This window comes from Chelonoidis abingdonii, chromosome 1, assembly GCF_003597395.2.
Source record: "Chelonoidis abingdonii isolate Lonesome George chromosome 1, CheloAbing_2.0, whole genome shotgun sequence".
NCBI lineage: Eukaryota > Metazoa > Chordata > Testudines > Testudinidae > Chelonoidis > Chelonoidis abingdonii.
The window spans coordinates 25564696-25584718 of record NC_133769.1 but is presented as its reverse complement, the minus strand read 5'-3'; the positions used below and the strand labels follow the sequence as shown (position 1 = coordinate 25584718).

The 20023-nt window shown below is 44.2% G+C and overlaps 1 protein-coding gene and 1 long non-coding RNA gene across 3 annotated transcripts; one reads left to right on the top strand and one right to left on the bottom strand.

The window, feature by feature from the left end:
* Window positions 1-691: 691 nt before the first annotated feature.
* On the top strand, window positions 692-14986 carry LOC116824154 (uncharacterized). Its single transcript, XR_004373573.2, has 3 exons — window positions 692-1134; window positions 6001-6194; window positions 13095-14986. It is a non-coding gene; the product is annotated as an uncharacterized LOC116824154 (long non-coding RNA).
* On the bottom strand, window positions 11571-19928 carry TMEM60 (transmembrane protein 60). 2 transcript variants are annotated; one of them, XM_032779248.2, is made up of 2 exons: window positions 19687-19928; window positions 11571-12226 (listed from the first exon to the last, which is right to left on the bottom strand). In XM_032779248.2, exon 2 carries the CDS (start codon window positions 12175-12177, stop codon window positions 11773-11775), a length of 405 nt encoding a protein of 134 aa, XP_032635139.1. In that variant the 5' UTR covers window positions 12178-12226; window positions 19687-19928; the 3' UTR covers window positions 11571-11772. The 2 variants fall into 2 exon arrangements, with proteins under 2 accessions (XP_032635139.1, XP_032635140.1); XM_032779249.2 differs by lacking the exon at window positions 19687-19928 and adding an exon at window positions 12610-12632.
* Window positions 19929-20023: the final 95 nt, after the last annotated feature.

Here is a 20023-nt window from a genome sequence, read left to right as displayed (position 1 = left end):
GACTTTGGCATTAGACACTGACAAGAATATTTGGGTCAAGATTCCTAAAGTCATGTCCTTAAGCAATAATGCTTATAAAATACGTGCCTGTGTTGTAATAACATGCAGCTGAGTGCTTCCATCGCCCAAGAAGTGTTATGTTAAGACTAATATACATCCTGTAGTAATGGTTTCTTTATAAAATGCATTGTTCATTTTTATATTTAGTTATGCTGTAGCACTCATTTCCTTCCTGCTTTTAAAAATGTGTTTCTTGCTCTTTTATGACACTGTCTCAATTGCCTCACTCTACACAACATACTTCTTTAAATTTAAGATGATCTGCACTTGACTTCTGTTTTTGCTGGAGGTGGACAGTGACATCACAATAGTCTGAACACTGAGCTGCAGCTTTCTCAGCCATGAACTAAGTGGGGTGTTGACTTAGATAATTTGTGTTGTGATTATTCTAATGGTCACATAGTGATACCTGCTTAGACTGCCTGAGACTTGGAAAGATGTAGGTCAGGTTTCTGATATTGTCATTATTCTTCTCCAGCAAAATTGGAAGTTCAAGCCTGGATAATCCTAAAGTGGTCAAACATAAGATGGGCTCACTTTTTAAAAAATGTCCTACATCACAAAGATGCCATGAAGAGAACACACATTTTGTGTGTAGTTCAACTGTAAAACTTAGCTGTGTGATTTCCACCTCTGGGTATATTTACACAGCAAAAAAACTCTCCTGATAGCGAATCTTAGTGCAAGCCCGAGTCAGCTGGCCCAGGCTCTATGGGGCTAAAACTAGTAGTGTAGACGTTTGGGCTTAGGCTGTAACCTAGGCTCTGAGTCCTGGCAAGGAGGAAGGGTCTCAGAGTCTAGGCTCCAGCCCAAGCATATACACTGCTATTTTTAGCTCTGTAGCACAAGCCCCATGATTTCAAGTCAGTTGACCTGGGCTCTGAGCCTTGCTGCAGTGTTTTGTTTTTGTTTGTTTGTTTTCCTGCATAGATGTACCCTTAGTCTCAAGACTACCAAGCTGATGGCCATGATGTGACAAGATGTGCAGTAGCCATTTGGATGATTTGATTTCCTCCAATCTATTATGATGGTACTTGGGAATGAGGGGGCTCCAGTCTGAGATTATCTCAGAATGTAAAATGTTTTCATAATGTAACTATTAGCTTATTTTCAGCAACTCTAAAACTGACAGTGTTTTCTAACTGGAAAATTATTGCTTTCCCTTGGACTCAAGTGCAGTGATTATTAAAAGGGTTGCCTGATAGCAGTTAAACTTATGGGAATATAATCATAAATCCTTATTTTCATATGCTCATTCTAACTTTGAACTGAAATTTCTCATGTTTTGAACCCCAATGGTAATTTTTGGAAATGTTGAGAAAAATATGTATAACCACCTGAGATATGAGTGTAAAAATAGTTGCACTAAAATTATGTTTATTCCATACACTTTAAAAAAAAACAAACCCAACAACTCCATTTGAAAATTCTGGGGTTAATTTCTTTCCATTTTCTGAACAGATTCAGAGTTACATTTAGAAAACAGTTCTGTAGATGAAAGTTTAAGTCACATAATCTTGTTGAGCCTTAGTTGTGAGTAAGGCAGTGCATGCAATTCCCTTAAACACTACCTTCTACAAACTGACTTCTGTTCTCTCTTCTCTCTTTCCACCAGTTTGAGCAGTCACAGAACTAACCTCTCCTCTTCTGTGATAATTAAATATACTTGTAAATAATTGTAAAAGTGGTTTACATTGTTAGCTTATTATTATTATTATTCGTATTACCATGGTGCCTAGGAACCCTAGCCATGGGGTACCTCATTGTGCTAGGTATGGTACAGACAAAGAACAAAAATCTTAAGTAAAACAAGAGGCAAATGATGGATACAGGCAGATGGGGAAATGCAAGTAATCAGATAATAATGGTAAACATTGGTAAATATTGGTAGGTCAGTGGTCCCGCGTACTGGCTGGCGGACAAGCATCCACCAAAATACTGTCACCGAAATGCTGATTTTCAGCGGCATTTCGGCAGCGAAGTCGCTTGATGATGCTAATTCGGTGGCATTTTGGTGGCGATGCCTCTTGACATTGCTGCTTCTTGGCGGAATTTCAGTGGATGCTTGTCCGCCGGCCACAGTCATTGGTGGCTTGTCGTCTGGCACTCACCACCGGAAAAGGTTGGGGACCACTGGTGTAGGCAGCGGTCTCTGCACACCAGCAGCCTAACCACTGTGAAGTTTTATGTAGACATGGCAGAGGAGAGTTTTGAGGAGGGATCTGAAGGTGGATGAGATAGCTTTATGGATGTTTATGGAGAGCACCTCCCAAGCATGTGGGGCAGCATGGGAGAAAGCATGAAGGTGTTTGAAAATTTAGTAAGTGGGCAGGGAAGGCTGATCAGAGGCAATTACCAGGGTCTTGATAGAGAATAGGATAGGTAGAGTAGGGACTGAGTGTGCAGAACCTTGAAAATGAAAGCAGCTTATGTTTGATCAGATAGAGAATGGGAAGTCTGTGAAGGGATTCAAAGAGTGGAAGGTGACATAGTCAAAGTGGTGAGCTAGGAAAATGATCTCTGCAATCTGAATGGATATGTGCAAGGCCAGACAGAAGACTAATCAAAGTGAGATGACAGCTTGGATGAGAGTTTTACTGAGTGGATGGACAGAAAAGGTCATATCTTAAAGATGTTACACAGAAATAATCTGCAAAACTCCAGACAAAGTTTGGATGTGAGCCTCTAGAGCAAGGGGGATCAGAAACCTTTGGCACGTGGCCCATCAGGGAAATCTGCTGGCAGTCTGGGACGGTTTGTTTACCTGCAGCGTCCGCAGGTTTGGCCTATCGCAGCTCCCACTGGCCGCGATTCACTGTTCCAGGCCAATGGGGGCTGCGGGAAGTGGTGCAGTCTGAGGCATTGAGTCCCCAGGCAAGGTTGAGCAATTCCCCTGGTGTGGCCTAATGCAGGTGAGTCATTGAATTGTAACTCCTCTCCTGGACAATGACTGGTGAAGTCTGGTGTTCAGCACCCACCCAGGCACTGGTTATCTCCCTTGTCATTGTCTCTGGAGAGCTACGATCTGGGTGCTTCCCAAACACACAGCATATTTTTAGTGACAACCATACAACACAGTTGCATAACTTCATATACATTAATGATGTATATATTTAGATAGAACAGTTATTTCAGGAGATCATAACCTTTCCTGATACCTTACATGGCATGGTTTATATGCAAGATCACAATTATATATAAATGAAGAGTATGGGGGTTACAGGGTGCTCCCCCAAGGTATAGAATGTCACAGTGAGGAGAGGAACAGAAGAAGTCAGGAGTCAAAATCAGAGAGTAAAGCTGACAGCGAGGAGTTGGGCAGACAGTAGATGACAGCAGCATAGAGGAGAAAAAAGAAGAGTTGGAATTTAGAGTTTATGCTGAAAGGTCTTGGTTTTATTTTAGTTTTTTATTTTAATTGAATATGTGGTAGTTTCAAGTCTCTCAAGATGATGGATCCATCTAAAAATGCTTTAAGGTATTTCCTGTTCCCTGCAATGTTTTGTGCTTCAAAGAGACATGAAAAGTGGATTTTATGTCTTGGGGAATGGTATCCTTGTAACATCAATTCCCCTGAGGCTTTCACAAAAAGGGTCCCAAAAGGACAACAGCACCCTCTGCTCAAGAGGATCAAGTAGCACATAAAATGGGAGATCTGGAACGGTGTCTCCAAGCACAAGTAGCATGACTGGTAAGGCTCCCTCAGTGCTTAAGTCTGATATGAAATACCAGACTGACAGGGGTTATCCTCTTGTTAAAATATCCCCTTAGGAAGCACACGAACCAGGAATCTAAAGTTTTGCAGATAAAAACAAGGAAAGAACCTCTTTAAGTGCTAGTGGTTCCAAGAGACTGCACGGTGATAGACCTCTGACAAGAGTCTCACCAAATGTACCTAGTTTCCTAGGATCCCAGAAAGAGCTTCCTCAGATTTGGGATGGTTACGTTGGTTATCTGCACTGAGGTGCCCACATAGTCCATCTTGCCTAAAGCACCAGGAGCCTTCAAAGGCTCTGGTGGAAGAGACATTGGAGGACAAAGAACTGTCATCTGTTGTGCTGAACTCCCCTGGGGGAATTCTGCACCACAAAATTACAAAATTATGTGCATAATATTTTAAAATTCTGCAAATTTTATTTATCATAATAACACTACATAATCACACCAGTTTCAATCATTTTGGTAGTTTATTTCCAAATACCTGTTACAAATATGTCTGTATTGTTACAGACACACACAAATAATTTCCCTGGGAGTAGAAAGTTAAACAAATCCCTATGGCAAGCCAGTTCCTGTTTCTCTGCCCCCTCCCCCTCCTGAGCCCAGCTGCAGGGCCCCCGCAAGCCCAGATACCTGCCACTCCCCCTCCTGGAGCATAGCTGCAGGGCCCCCCAGCCCAAATAACCACACCCCCTCCCCACAGAGCCTAGCCGCGAAGGCCCCCTGGCCAGATACCCACACATACACCCTGCAGAGCTCAGCCACACAATTCATTGCCCAGATACCCACACCCCTTCCCCACGAAAGCCCAGCCATGGGCTCCCCCAGAGCCCAGCTGTGCACCCCCCCAAACCAGACACCTCTCCCTACCCCTCAGAGCTCAGGGATCCAGAGGAAGAAACAGCCTGATGCTAGGTCCCAGACTTGTATGCAGTTTCTTGCACACTGCTGTCTCCTTCCCTCAGGGTATGCAGGGAATTGCAGCTGCCAGGAACTCTCTAAGTCCCTCTCACTCCCCCCCGACAGTGTCTTCTATGTGCGAGCTGGGCTCTGCTGGGTCCAGCAGCCCCCAGCAGTATTGCAGCCAATTTCTGTGGAGGAAAGGAAATTCTGTGTGCACATTACTTTCTGCAAAATTCTGGATTGCGCCATGGTGCAGAATTCCATCAGGAATATGAATTCTAACTACAACTTGTTGGAATCCATCAGACTGCTTCATGTAAGATTTTTCTCCTGAACAGTCTTTTTCCCCCCTTGGCACCAGGTGGATGCCATGGTGGGAATCTGTTGTGAGCCATTCATCCAGATCTGGCTACACCTGCGGATTTGGGTGATGCAGATGAGTCAGAGAACATTTGAGCACTTAATGAATATTATGAGGTTTGCCAGGTTTGCAAGGGTGTTTGTCTGCTATGAACTGGAGGAACTTTGTCTTGTCCTTACAACACTATGGAAGTAGCCCTCTCAAGAAGCTGGGGCAAACCAGTCCTAAAAGCTGAAAGGAGATATTGTGCATGGTTTCTCCAATGAGCAGAATTTTTGCATTGGCACTTTTTCAATTTGCGGAGATGGAGTAGAACGTGTAAGACAGTTTCTATTAGAAATAAGACGCTGCTAGGAATAAAACCAGTCTTTCTCCCCTCCAAGGCTCTTGTACTACTTCTGTCTCCAGATTTCAGTTTTCAGTAAGGTCAAGACTGCTTTTTGCATCAGTTTTTCATGAAAAGACCCCTGGGGGTGAGGAAGGACTGGATTTTGCTATGATCTTGAAGTGTCTGTTCTGTTTGATTTCTAGTACAGAAATAGCTTGACTAAATAGCTTTTCATACCTGAAACAATTGGGGACAAATTGTCTCCAAAAAGGAGGAGGAAAAGAAAGTGAGGATTTCAATCTCACAATTGGTTTATGATTCTCTAAGCAGCAAGTCTGAGAATGCTGGATGTTGCAGCATCTGCTGCTGAGGCAACAGAGGCTAGGGAAGCACAAACAGCCTTTTTTGATATGGCAAAATTTTTTCCTAGACTATCTGGGTCTCTGTACATAGACAGGTACAGAAGATTTCTACTGAAATACCTGCTGACTTCTGAAAGAATTTTGTGAGGAACTGACTGACTCAACTGGAGATCTGGTGGCCTTTAGTTTCTCCAAGACCTCATCAGTTTTAAAACTAAAGATCACCTACCTTTGTAAGTTTTATCTATTGACTTGATGTTTTATAGAAATACCTGAATTGTGGAGCCATGTACATCTATTAAGAGAGAACTGAAGACAAAGAACCTGTCAGATCTAGGTTCAAAATCCTAAAGTACCCATACAGAGGAAAAACTTGGTAAGATTTACCCTCTGGAACTGCCAAAGAAGATATGTGAGATTCCAAAGATGTTCTTGTGCCTGAACTGGAGTCACTTTAAAGGTGAGATTGCAGCAGAATGGCAAGAGATCTGCTTTTCCCAGCTCTGAGAATATCTTGGCACCAGGCTTGAAATTAGTAGCAGTTGTGGACTTTACAGATCTGAATATTGCACCAGCTAATTTTGGAAGCACTCCCATATTGGGTCACTTGCTCTCTGTTTAGATCTCTTTAAAAGAGTATACTAAAGGTTTCAACACCTTTATAAGGTTTCCCATAGATTCTAGAAGAATTCTAGCTTGCCTACCATAAGACATATTCTGACAACATATCCAGGCAGTAGAACTAGCCACTATTTTTTTAATCTTGGGTTCGACAAAGGGACCTGCTCCTGAGACCCCTTTTGCAAAGGTAGCTGCATTTGGTATACAAATCAACATAAACTTGTGGATTTTCCAACTCCAATATGATTTCCCACAGACTGGTAGCAATCCGGCGTTGCAGGCTTCCAGAGTGCATTTCCCACTCACTTCTCCACTGTCAATGCTGCTTTCATGCTGGTGTCTCTGTGCTGGAGTGAGCTTGGCACACAGCTCTAAGAATGTGGCCTTTTGCATCCAAAATTCTGCAACCACTGCTCATCGTCCTAAACCTGCATTACGATCCCACCAGTCAGTGCTTGTTTCCAGGCCCAGATGCAGCACTCCTGTCTGCAGCTGCTCCATGAATGCCACCAAACAACCTTGAAATGTTTTCTGTTATGTCCCTCAGCAAACTGCCCTCAAAGAAATTGTCATGTCCCTGGTTGTTGTGGTACTTCCTGGAGTCTGCAGATACAGGAGAATCATGGCATATATTTGTAACAGTCATGAGAATAGTAGAAAGCTCTGGGTGCTCCATGCTTCTTTCAGAGTGGCAGAAACTGAAAAGTTCTGCATGAGTTTGTGTGATTTTTTTAAAATAAACTGAAAATATTATGGGATAGGAATATTATAGGATGGAGACAGCATGCTGGGAACCTGAACCCTAGCTCCTGGAGATACTTGGATGAGTCATTACTATCCCATAAACATTGCACATATAACTGAAAAGGCATTCGCTGGACAGCGATACATGGCACACTGGAATACCTACCCATGGTGAACCGCCTTTTACATCAACACTAAGTGCTCCTGGTAAGCACAGTGCTGATATAAGCAACTAATTATATAAGCCCAAACGATATAAATTTCAGTGGCTATATGCCAACGTAACTTGCCTTAACCAAAGTTTGTAGTATAGAAATACTCTTATATGCTACAGCTGTCATCTGGCCTTTTGAAGAGGTAAATGACAAAGCTGTCAACTTCAGGTGGAGTTGTCAAGGGGAGTTTGGGGCCTTAGCACTGTTTCCTGGGACGGTGTAACAAGCCATGTGGTTGCAGCTCTCTGGATAGATCAGAAACCTGAGTGTGTTGAGTGGTCCTAAAACAGGGCTGTGCCTAAAGTCACTGGTTCAGGTGCCAGAGGCTTAAAACACATGGAACCTAGTGGTTTTATCTTCTCAACTGGACCTGATACACATGCAAAAAGGGGCTGAAATAAGGTTTCACAGGCAATCTTAATTCCAGCCCTTCCTAATTTTTGACTGCTTGACTTTGTACCTTTTCATGTAATTTTCTTAACAGTTAAAGTAAACTGAGAAAACAAATCCTATTGAGGCATAATAGTGAAAACTACAGGGCTGAGCATCAGGGACTGAGATCTTTACATCCACCACACAAACATCTGCTTTTAGAGCTAAGTAACTGATAGCAGAAGTAAGAAATCATTTTATAGGTAGACCACATGTAGAAGAGGATGGACATTTTACCGATGGTGGTCTCAAATGTTTGCTGACAAAGAATGGTGAGATTTGGATCTTGGATTCCATTCCAGGTACTGGAGCAGTGTTTTGTCTACTAGGCATGAAATATACTACCCATTTCCCTCTAAGCTTGATTTTTTTTTTTGGCCTCTCTCCCCTAACCTGTCCAATGTCTACCACACCACTGGCCTTTTTCCCAGTTTTCTAACCTAGTCAGACATCTTCTCCACTCTTCAGGATTCTTATCTATCTCCTTGCCCATTTCCCGTTCTCTTTCCCACTCCCTGATCTTTCTTCCCTCTCATAGCCTCCAGCTACATCCTCCCTTAACCCCTGGACACACACAGTTCCATCCCCACTGGCTCCCAATCAGGCCTGGTCTACACTACATGTTTAAACCGATTTTAGAAGCGTTAAACCGATTTAAACCTGCACCCATCCACACAATGAGGCCCGTTATATCGATATAAAGGGCTCTTTAAACTGGTTTCTGTACTTCTCCTCGACAAGAGGAGTAGTGCTGAAATTGGTATTACCATATCAGATTAGGGTTAGTGTGGCCTCAAATCGATGGTATTGGCCTCCACGTGGTATCCCACAGTGCACCTTTGTGACCTCTCTGGACAGCAATCTGAACTCGGATGCAGTGGCCAGGTAGACAGGAAAAACCCCATGAACTTTTGAATTTAATTTCCTGTTTACCCAGCGTGGAGCTCTGATCAGCACAGGTGGCAATGCAGTCCCAAATCCAAAAAGAGCTCTAGCAGGACCGTGTGGGAGATACTGGATCTGACCTCTGTATGGGGAGACAAATCTGTTATATCAGAGCTCCGTTTACACAGGATGAAATGCCAAAGCATTTGAAAAAAATAAATCCAGGCGTAATGATATGCGACGGCAAGTCACAGAAGTGCTGTGGTGACAAGCGGTAAGGTAAAGCCCCCCCCCCCAAAGAATGAAATGGACACTCATGGGAGGAGGAGGGGGTACTGAGGACACCAGCATATGCCACAGACCCCAGCCAGTCTTCTGAAAAGTATTTGCCATTCTTGGCTAGCTCCCAATTCCGTAGGGTCAAACACATGTCCGGGTGGTTCCAGGGTATTAGCTCATTTTAATTGACCCTCCTTCCCTTGAAAAGAAAAGGAAAAAAAAAATTCGTATTTCTTGACTTCTTTTATAATGCGTCAGCGCCTTAATGTCAATCATGCAATGCTGCTGGCGGTAGAGACGGTGATGCGCGCAGCAAGTGAACAGCAAAGAATCCTCTCCCCTCCCCCTCCCCGTGGCTAGACGGTACAACTATGACTGAATATCCGTCGATCATTCATGCAGTCCTGCAGAGTGCATCCCTGGCTGGCCATCCAGGTGAAGATGCGGCTGGGGCGCGCTGGGTATAAAATAGAATGCCTCCCGGTCATTACCAGTAGAAATGGTACGAGATCGGATTGGTAGACCGAGTCTTCATCAATAAGAGCAAAACTGAAGGGCCTGAGCTCCGATCAGGCCCACCCCTTTCATGTAGTAAAGAAAAGATTACCTGGTCCTGCCTGGACTAATCAATAGCAGCTGGAAGGCTGCCTCCCCCTCATTATTATCCTCACTCAACAAAGTCAAGTTTTTTTTGTTCTTACTCCTAGACATATCTAAATTAATTACTTTCATACACACAAATGGGGGGACAACTGCATTAACAGGTAGCCCAGGAAGGGTTGGGGGAGCAGAGGATGCATATCATGGTGGGGTTGTTGCAGGGGCCCCTCCTACCCCTAGAATGGCAATGATAGCTCATCATTTCTGCAGGAATCTGACACGGAGCGGTTTGTAGCCTCTCCTGGTTCTCTAGTACAAATCTTGACACTTGCCCCATATTCTAGGCAGGACTGACTCTATTTTTAGATACCATAAAGGAGGGATTGACTCAGGGAGTCATTCCCATTTTTGTCTTTGCCCCCCAGCCGACCTCAGCCAGGGGCACCCATGACAGCAGCAGACAGTACAGAACAACTGATAACCGTCATCTCATCGCCAATTTACAAGGGCATGGCAGACAGTACAGAACAACTGATAACCGTCTCTGCTATCTTGCAAAGACAAATGAATGCTGCTGCATAGTGCTGCAGTACCGCGTCTGTTAGCAACATCCAGTAGACATACGGTGACTAAAAAGAAGCTGAACGGTCTCCATGGTTGCCGTGCTATGGCATCTCCCAGGGCAATCCAGGGAAAAAGGGCGTGAAATGATTGTCTGCCGTTGCTTTCACAGAGGAAGGAATGAATGATGACATTTACCCAGAATCACCCATGACACTGTTTTTGCACCATCATGCATTGGAGTCTCAACCCAGAATTCCAATGGGCAGGGAAGACTGCGGGAACTATGGGATAGCTACCTACAGTGCAACACTCCAGAAATCGATGCTAGCCTCAGACCATGGACGCACACCACTGAATTAATGTGCTTAGTGTGGCCGCATGCACTTGACTTTATAGTCTGTTTTACAAAATCTGTTTATGTAAAATCGGAATAATCCCATAGTGTAGACATATCCTCAGTCTCCCTCCCTGGGTGTCTCATCTAATTTCAGCATCCTCATCTCCCCTAGCTTTTCTGATGTGTCACCTTCCCCCAGGCCCACTAGGTGCCTGCTAGGTTACAGACCTTGTCTCCTTATCTGGACAGGCCCAGTTCCCACCCCTAGGCTCTTTCTACTAATCTACCCCACAATTTCTTATGTCTGGGTCTTGTCCTCTCTCCACTTGCATCACACGGCTTCCGCTAGGCTGCTTTGGTGCCAACAGAGGGTCATTGTCAGCATAGAGAAGCTCCCAGGTCTTATTTCCACTCGTTAGCCCCAGAGCAGCTATTACTTGGAATTTGACTTCACCCTTGTTGCCCTGGGCTTTGTGGGGATGCTGCATGAACACTTTGGTCAGCACTAGGAGCTGTGAGAGGTCTGAGAGGGAACTGAGTCTTCTGAAATTCTTAGCTCATGCCTCTACTGAACATGTGCAAACATTTTTTGCCCAAAGGCTTATAACTTGCCCAGATTTGTACAGATGGTCACAGAGAATGAAAAAGGCACATCCCTGACACAAAGTGACTTCCTCCCCCATTTCAAATTCCTTGCTCCAAAATCCAGGAGTGCTAGAGTTTTTCAAAGAGAACCTGACTAAGAAATGGCTGAACCATATCAGCCAAAAATAACTAAAAAAACAATTCTGAGGCAGAAACTCCCTAGAAAATTTCCTCCTGAATTGTTAGTCTGGCATGGTTGTAAGTTACAGAAAAACAGCATCTTATGTGAAGTGTCACGCAATTGTAATAGGCAGAGCTATTAGCCCCACTTTAATTACTTTCATCTGTTATCAATGCTCAAAAGGAAATTTAGTACAGTATAGAAAATTGTATTAGAACTATTGTAAGTAGCTCCCTGGAACTTAATAATACAATATGTAGTGGAAAACTAAATCCTCCTCCCAGAATTTAAACAGGAAGCACTCTAGAATGGAAGGTCTAGTAGCTTTGAGGCCGTGAAGCTGTTTTAACAAATTAAGTCATATTTAGAAACACAGCTGAAGTCAAACATAGCTGAAGTCAAACATACTTTATTTACATGAGGATATTTGTGATAGTTCTAAAATAAGAACTGAACAAATCCACTTTAATACCAGCCTGTCTTAGATAAAATTTTCAGAATGACATTTGTAGTTGCTGTGTGCAGTTTAAGCTTGTACCAAGATAGGATGATCCAGTAATTTGATACTGGTCAATTTGAAAAAGTTTGTTACAACTTAGTCTCTTCGTACATAGAAGATGTTATATCCAAGTTCAATCATTCCCCCCACGAGTAAGGCCCATAAGGGGATAAAGACATACACTAGTTTCATTTCAGTAAATTGTTGCAGTTTAGCGCAGAGGGCAAGGCAGAAAGCTAATTTAAGCAGCATTGCGATGAGGTACCAGGCCTTTTTCTTTATATTTTGAGAACCATTGCGAGGGTCATAACCAGACTTGCATCGCCCAGCCATTTTTACAATTAGCATAACGAGTAGGATAGTATCAAATATCCAAACTGGAATAAAGATAAGAAACCAGTTCCATGGTGCTTTCTCATCCAATTTTAACACCAACATGATCAGGAAGAGTAATGTGAAAAGCCATGTGAGCAGCACTCTCTGCGCCAGGGACATTCTCATTTAAACAGCTTTGATAGGGAGTTATTTTCCCCCAACTCTCAGCAACAACCTAAGACAAGGGGGGGGGGGGGAAAAAAAAGAAGTCAAAAATGGCATATCCAGAACATATGGAATATATCTTGAAGATTTACATGCAAAAGTTTCACTTTTTGTTCTTGCTTTCAGAACCCACCACAATCCCACCTTACCTAGATAGCAGACTATATTTCTCATTTCCCTTTTATGACTCTGTTCTTCCAATGATACAAGTCTTAACACTGAGCATTTTAATTCTGGTCTTCTTCCCAAATGAATTTGTCACTCATAAACCTGAATGCTTTTGTAAGCCAATGAGCCCAGCCCCCATCCTCTCATATCCCTAACAAAACATATTCTGCTGAGCAAATACAGCAATTTACAGTTAAACTATAGAAGCCTTAACCTTAAATTAACCTTAACTTTGGATTTCTCTGTGCAGCCTGTCATCTTTGTGAATCTCTCTAGATTGTGGTCTCCAAAGCAGAAACTGTATTTGTTGGTTTGTATAAGGCTGAACACATTATCAACACTTTTTCCAGCACTATGACATACATGGAAGTGTTATGTTACTTAGTCACTGCCAAAGCACAAATAGTGTGCAAATTTCTCTAAAATGGACGCTGCTCTTGTAAATAGCAAAGACACTCATTGAAATGTCGTGCAAACTGCGGCTCAGACTGAACAATCTAAGGGACAGTTAATAAAGTGTAAGGACAATTTTTGTGATAACTTAGCCAATAGGCACCCAGCCCTTTGCACAGTTAGTGTTGGCTCTGACATGAGTTGTATTACAGTAGTGCTTAGAGGGCAGTCAGGGACCAATGCCCCACTGAACTGGATATGGTGTGTATGCACAGGCTCCAGTTACAATCTACGTTTATTTTGTTTCCTATTCACAGCTCTGGTTGCTCATGATTTTAGCTTGGTGTCACAAGAGCTGGAGTTCTGAGGGCTCCTGCATACAGCCCTATATATGACCTGCTTCTACAATATTAGCGAAAAAATTTCAAAGCAGGAAAGACAGACCAGTGATTTCAAAAATACCAAACCCTTCCTACTCACATCCTCAGAAATGTATTTTAGATCCATGGTTACATAGATTTTTCTGCTTCCACTATTTCTTTCCCATTCTCTATCAGGTGGTGATTTTAGAAAGTCAAACCCTATAGATATTTTTCTAAATAGGACCTCAGTTGCCTAACAGCACATATTCAGATTTGTACAACTTTCTTCTGATTTAATCTTTAAGAAGCAAGGAGCTTTGTGTAGGAGACAGAAAAAGATATTCCTATCTACTCAAGTGCAGAGACCCATTGTCTACTGAATGTACTTCTCCCACATGCTCTGATTCCAAATTCCCATAGAAAGAGATAAACAACAAAAGCTGCTGTCAAGGGACAAAACAAGAATGCTGCCTGGCTGGTGGGGGTACTATCAAGGAGATGTGGTCTGGAAATGGTAGTTTCATAAATGCACATCATCCAAGAAGGCGACTACTACTTGGATAACCAGATTCAGCAATTGTTGCCACAGACAACACTAGGGGAAGGATTGGCACTAAGGTAACTAGAAAGACCAGGAACCGAAGAAACAAACTGATCATTTGTGACACAGAGCTACGAGGCATTCAGCCTGGCTAGAATTATCAAATAGTTATCAGATAACCAGTAAGTCAACTTTTGAGGAACTCTCTTTCTGGAGGAATGGAACAGGAAGCTATAAGGGACATAGCTGATGGGCATCCTTGCAGTTTGGTAGCTGTTTGCCTTGTGACAGGTTATTCAATCATCCTGAAAATGCAAACAATTTTCAGTAGTGATTCCATATTAAGAAGAGCGGAGAGAGAACTCAGCAAGGGACAGAAGGATAACAGGATGGCGTGTTGTCTCCCTGGAGCAAATATTTGACATGTAATTGCACAATTGGACAGGATTATGAAGTAAATTGGCAAGTCTCCACTGCTGATGAAACATTAGAACCAATGACTTCACATCACATGGAACTATACAGATTACAAGAGGCTTAGATTTTGAAAAGAAGCTGAAGATAAAAGACCAAGTGTTATTCTCATAGATCCTTCTGGTCCCATGAATAGAAGGCTGAAGGAGATGAATTGCTGGCTGCACTACTAGTGGATATTTTGTGGAACAGTAGGCCAGTGCGAGAAGGAGCACTACGAACGAGATGGCCTGCATCTCTCAGGCTGGGAGTAATGGGGGCTGAATTTCTCAGCTGGAGACTAGCAGAAGCAGCCTGGAAAGTATTAACCTAACAAAGAAAGGCAAGAGTGGAGGAGGTAAATGTGGTAAGAACTCAAATTCAGCACGTTCCGAACACACTGAACAGATGTGGGAAAACACGTGAAGAGAAGAAATTGTTTAACAATGCTAGAAGTACGAGTAACAAGCAAGAGGAACTGAAAATTCTCAATGAATAGAAAATTGATATTGACCTTAATGAAACGGGTGGGACAAGTCATAGGTCTGGAATGTCAAATATCATTGGTTATAACCTGCTTAGGAAGGACAGTGACACCATTACGTGTTTCAGAGTTATGATAAATGCAAAACTATAGGATCTTGACTGCATATAGATCACTGTGCTAACTACTGGGGAGACCTGTTATAGACCACCAAATCGAAACAGGCTGTTCTTAAACTGCCCTCTAAGTTACTCCTTTTGTACCTGTTTAATGTATGGGGGGAAAAATGGTTGTTATGGAGGACTTCAATTTGAGAGTCATGAAATAGAGGTTTTATGCAGCTGGTAGTAAAACATTGGAATTTATAAACTTATAAATGACTATTTTCTAACACAAAAAGATACTGCACCCAACACAAGAACTATTTTGGACCACATTATGATGGATAAAGATGAATTAATCACTGGACTGGAAGTTGCCCATTGACCAATGATCTTGACCGGATCATATTCAATATAGACAATGAGGACAGTCCCAACTAATAATTTATGTATTTGGTGCTTCAAAGGGACTAAATTTTCCCCAGTTGAGAAAAATTATGAGACACTTATTGGAAAGAAAAATTAGATGTAAAAATGTGAATAAAAACCAGTAGTTTAAATATGTTCTTTAGAGAAGGAATACTTAACAAGACATGTATAGCCAAAACACTTACATATACCAAACGGACAGCTTCCTTCCATAAAAATGGTGACCTAATAACAAGAGATTACATCATCCATCTCTCCTCCTTTCCCCCTACTCCAAAACATGTTAAACTATGGAAGGGGGGGCTTTTGTATGGAAATCTCTACTAGAATTCCTTAGAGGTTTCCTCACTGTATCCTGTAAAGGGGGGTTTGGGGTCGATCCTTTACCTCAGTGAGACGTATTTGTCAGATCCCAGGAGATCTTGTAGAAGCCTCTGTCCCTGCACCAACACTGGTCCCCAGCACTCAGGCAAGATGGCTCCAATGGAACTGTGCTATGAGGAAATGCCCTCTTACAGGGAATGCGCCACAGAAAAAGGCAACACACTCTGAATGGGGAGTTGAAAACCAAGCATGGAGGCTCCTCTCCACACTGGGATGTAGGGAGCATGATATGGTCCAAGGAATGCAGAAAATCTTGTCTGCTCTTTTAGGTTTCTTGAAGTCAAAATTTTGTTCTTGGAGGATGTGTGCATGTGCAATTCACGTTTATTTTAGTGGAAATATTGATGCACGAAACAAGGGTAGAACCTGACCGTAGAGCTTGGCAGGTAAGAAAAGGTTAATGTTTTGGTAATAGTATATTAATGATTTGGACTCAATTTGTTTAAAAACTGTTCTACTCACCTTTATAAGGATAAGGATATCCTAAAACAATGTTCCAGTTCAAGGAACAACCTCATTCCTATAGCACTGAATGTTAAGAATGATTGTCCTGCCCAATTTTCTTCAACTAATCCATGGGCATTTTACCTTATTGAATGGCTTTAGTCACAAATCTATCTTACTAGACTAAAGCATTTTATTTCTCTTGAGTTAAAAATGAACATTTACATTTTTTAGGGAAAGAAAACTGACATTCACTAGCTCCAACTAATTATCCAAATGGAAAGAAATACCATCTTCTGTTGTGTTTTTGGCATATAGTGTACAGTTGTTATTTTCTGCTCTTGGGGAACAAGTTATTGTCAGTTGCCTCATTATCTGGGACACTTAATATTCTCAGCCTCCTTTTGCTGGCCTAAAGGCACCAACAGCAAGAAACATCCCTTTTATTTTGGGATATTAAGGCTTGTCTGTCCCTGAAAACTGATCTGGAATAAAGTAGGGTGTTAATTTAAAGTAGATTAACTGTTTTAGTGGATGCCCTTACTCCTCCATAAATGCCATATTCTGGATTAAATGAATTTGGAATAACTCCCTAAGTCAATAAACCCTTACTCTATGGCTATACCCTGGAGATTGGAGTGTAGCCATAGCGTACACCAGTGGTTTTCAAACCATGGGTCGCAACCCAGAATTGGATCATGGAATGGAAGGGACTGGGTCGCAGCGGCTCTGGTCAGCGCCAAGGACCAGGCCATTAAAAGTCCCATTGGCGGTGCTGCCTGGCTAAGGCAGGTTAGTCCCTACCTGTTCCAACACCGTGCTATGCCCCAGAAGCAGCCAGCAGCAGGACTGGCTTCTAGGCTGGGGGGGCCCCCACAGGGCTCCATGCGTAGCCGCCATCCTGAGCACCTGCTCTGCACTCCCATTGGCCAGGGACTGTGTGGTGGGTGTGAGCCATGCAGAGCCACTTGCACACCTCCACCTAGGAGCCAGACCTGCTGCTTGCTGCTTCTGGGGTGCAGCGTGGTCCACAGTGCCAGGACAGGCGGGAAGCCTGCCTCTGTACCTGGTTGTGCTGCTGACCAGGAGCTACCGGAGGCAAGCCTGTGCCCCAGGCCTGAGCCCCCCCAAAACCTGGAGCTGCTTCCTGCACCCTAAACCCCTCATCCCCAGCCCAGAGCCTGCACCCCCAGCCCAAAGCCCCTCCCACACCGCAATCCCCTGCCTCACCCCTAAGCCCTCCCAACCCAGAGCCCCCTCCTGCATCCCTCATCCCTGGCCCCACCTGAGAGCCTGCATCCCCAGTTCTGACCCAGCCCAGAGCCCCTCCCACATCCTGAATCCCTCATTCCTAGCCCCACCCCACAGCCCTCACCCCCACACTCCAACCCTCTGGCCCAGCCCTGAGCCCCTCCCGAGCCCCTCCCAAACCCCTCATTCCCAGCTCCACTGGGTCACAGGCATCAACAATTTTCATCAACTGGGTTGCCAGAAAAAAAGTTTGAAAACCACTGGCCTACGCTGATAGGAGTGTTTTTTTCTGTCAAGGTAGGAACAGCACCTCCCTAAATGATGTTGGTTGTGTTGATGGACAAATACTTCTGTTGATGGATACATCAAGAGTGAGGGTTATGTTGGTGTTTTTTTTCCACCCACACCTCTGTGACACAGGTATCACATGTAAGTATCACATGTAGGCCAACTGCTGTAAGTATCACATGTAGGCCAACTAAGCCTGCGTCTAGAGGAGCATTTCCTGCGGTTAGGCCCAGCCAATTAGGAGAAGCAGGTTTCTGGAATTCATAGCTGACTTCTGAGATCATGAATGCCTCAGGGTCTCCCTGCACTGCCTGGTCTGTTCCCCACTCAGAGCGATTACTTGGAGCAGGCAGCAGCTATATTCCTGTCCTCTGTGTCAGCAGGGTTCCTTCACAGCAGAAGGTGCTTGTGAGTCACTGAGGTTCCCTGAAGTTCATGAGTCTCCACCCCTGCCCCAGGGGCACCATGGGGGTGGGATAGGGGAGGGCTCTAGCCCCTCTGCCCCTGAGTTTCCTAGGGGAGGTCTACTCACTGTAGCCCCAGACAGAGCTCCTAACTGCAACAGTCTGAATGTGATATGTGATAAGTTCTGAAGCTGGAAGCACCATAGCCTTTGGGGCAGGGAGTTTGTTTATAAACAGAGGCAGGGTGATTAAGATAACAAAAGGCTTATCATTAAAGTAAATTAAGGATTGTTAGATGATCCTAAAAGCACTGCCAGGGACTTCAGTTAAAAGATAGGAAACAAAGGGTAGGATAAAAGGTGAGAATGGAGAGAGGTAAATACTGGTGTCCCTCAAGGGTCTGTAATGGGACCATCCTATTCAACATATTCATAAAAGATCTGGAAAAAGGGGTAAACAGTGAGGTGGTAAAATGTGTAGATAGTACAAAATTACTCAAGATAGTTAAGTTTAAAGCAAACTGTGAAGAGTTAGCAACTGGGTGACTGGGCAACACAATGCCAGAAGAATTCAATGCTGATAAATGCAAAGTAATGAACTTTGCAAAATACAGTCCCAACTATACATATAAAATGATGGGGTCTAAATTAGCTGAACCCTTCAAAAAAGAAATCTTGGAGTCATTGTGGATGGTTCTCTGAAGACACCCTGCTCAATTAAAAAAGCTAACAGAATACTAAGGAATTGTTATTTACTCCTCATAACACAACAGCTAGGAGTCACCAAATGAAATTAATAGGCAGCAGATTTAAAAACAAACAAACGTATTTCTTCACAGTCACCATGTGGAACTCCTTGCTAGGGGGATGTTGTGAAGGTCAAAACTATAATGGTTCCAATAAGAACTAATTAAGTTCATGGAGGGTAGATCCAGCAATGGCTACTAGCCAGGGATCCAATACCATGTTCTGCATGTCCCTTGCTGTTTGCCAGAAGCTGGGAGTGAGCAACAGGGCAACTCGAGGATTGCTCGGTGCCTCTTCTGTTCATTCCCCTGTGGCACCTGGCATTGACCACTGTCAGAAGACAGGATACTGGGCTAGATGGACCTTTGGTCTGACCCAGTAAAGTCACTGATGTTCTTATATAGAACCCAGATGTGTCTGTTCCCTGCTCTCCTCCCAGAGGAGAGGGCGCCTGACAGGGTCTCTCGCGCTCCACAGAGTTAGTAATAAAGAAAGAATATATGTTAACATTTTAAACCTAACCAGTCCCTTAAGTGACTTGCCACAAGATGTCAGAACATGCTATTAGGGCTGAGTGGGTCTAATATTTATTTAATGTATTTTATAAAGGAATTAGAGACAGGGCTCCTGTCAAAAAATACTAGTTTTTTCAAGTGCCTAAGTAGCCCCAGGAAACATGGTTAAAGTTGTGCCCCCCCCCCCGCATCTGAAATGGCGCCTCTGCCCTGGCCGGACTCGCAGTTCCCCTGGGTCCAAGGGGAGGCTTCGCGTTACCCTCGCCCCTCTGCTCTGGATCCTCGCGCAGCGGGTCGCCTCAGCCAACCGGCAACTCTGAAAGGCTTGGGGGCGGGATCCCCTCCATGCACCAGCTCCCGCCCGCCCTCCCTCTGTTCGGCCTGTGATGGGCCCACACTCGGCACGGACAGCGGGTTCGGCCGCTGCAACTAGCCCCGTCCCCACCCCCGTTGGGAACCCGTACCCGGGACCAGGCGACGAGAGGCCCCGCCTCTCCCTGTACCTACCAGGCAGGCCCGGGCCGCCCTGCGCAGCACCTGCTGCCGCCTCACCCCGCGACCGAGGCCAGAGCCTGCCCTCTCGCTTCGCAGGACCTCGGCTCATCACGTCGCAGCCCCCAGTCCCCACACGCGTTGCGAGGGGCCCATCCAGCAAACGGGTCTAAGCTGGAGAGGAGGTCCTCCCTCATTGGGGAAAAGCCAGCGCGAGAGACGCTCAGACCGTCTCTACAGCGCGCCCATTGGCTAGCCCATCCTATATTAAACATAGTGCCACACGCCCATTGGGCAGCTGAGGAGCCGATCAAGTTGATGCCGTCTATGTACCACATCTATTAGGTAGGCC

Coding starts and splice junctions, on each gene's coding strand:
- TMEM60 (XM_032779248.2), bottom strand. CDS start 12,177: ATGAGAATGTCCCTGGCGCAGAGAGTGCTGCTCACATGGCTTTTCACA.